The sequence below is a fragment of the Cystoisospora suis genome (assembly GCF_002600585.1).
Source record: "Cystoisospora suis strain Wien I chromosome Unknown contig_8016, whole genome shotgun sequence".
NCBI classification, from domain to species: Eukaryota; Apicomplexa; class Conoidasida; order Eucoccidiorida; family Sarcocystidae; genus Cystoisospora; species Cystoisospora suis.
In genome coordinates this window covers 5,922-6,237 of record NW_027160799.1, presented here as the reverse complement: position 1 = coordinate 6,237, position 316 = coordinate 5,922, and the positions used below count along the sequence as shown (strand labels likewise).

The window sequence follows — 316 nt, the reverse complement described above, 5'->3', positions numbered from 1 at the left end:
ACATGAATGCATGCATGACTGTGTATGATAAGAGATGGAGACAATCGTGAGAGACTTGTATTTGCTTTTTCGATGCGTTCTAGGCGGCGTTTAATGAGAGAGAAGAAAGCCTCGAAGAAGTTAAGAAGTTTTCCTCCTTTCGCTTATCACTGCCTGTCTTAAGATTCTGTGAGATTCTTCAACATAGAGATGTTGGTTCGGTCCTTCCTCGATCTCCTACAAGTGTCAATTTCAATCAAGCGGAGATTCTCACGGTAGGAACCAAGTGTATGTACACCTGGGAAACAAAGTCATGAGCATCTTGGTCGTGTTTGGG

At 43.0% G+C, this 316-nt stretch overlaps 1 protein-coding gene across 1 annotated transcript in view; it reads left to right on the top strand.

Moving 5' to 3' along the window:
• Positions 1 to 86: 86 nt before the first annotated feature.
• Positions 87 to 316, top strand: part of CSUI_010695 (uncharacterized protein) — a gene marked incomplete at its 5' end in the record, with an annotated part of 3,976 nt that continues 3,746 nt past the window's right edge. Inside the window, one exon of the mRNA XM_068070797.1 lies at positions 87 to 254. Within this exon, the coding sequence (XP_067917227.1) occupies positions 87 to 254 (168 nt within the window). The remainder of the gene's footprint in view (positions 255 to 316) is intronic.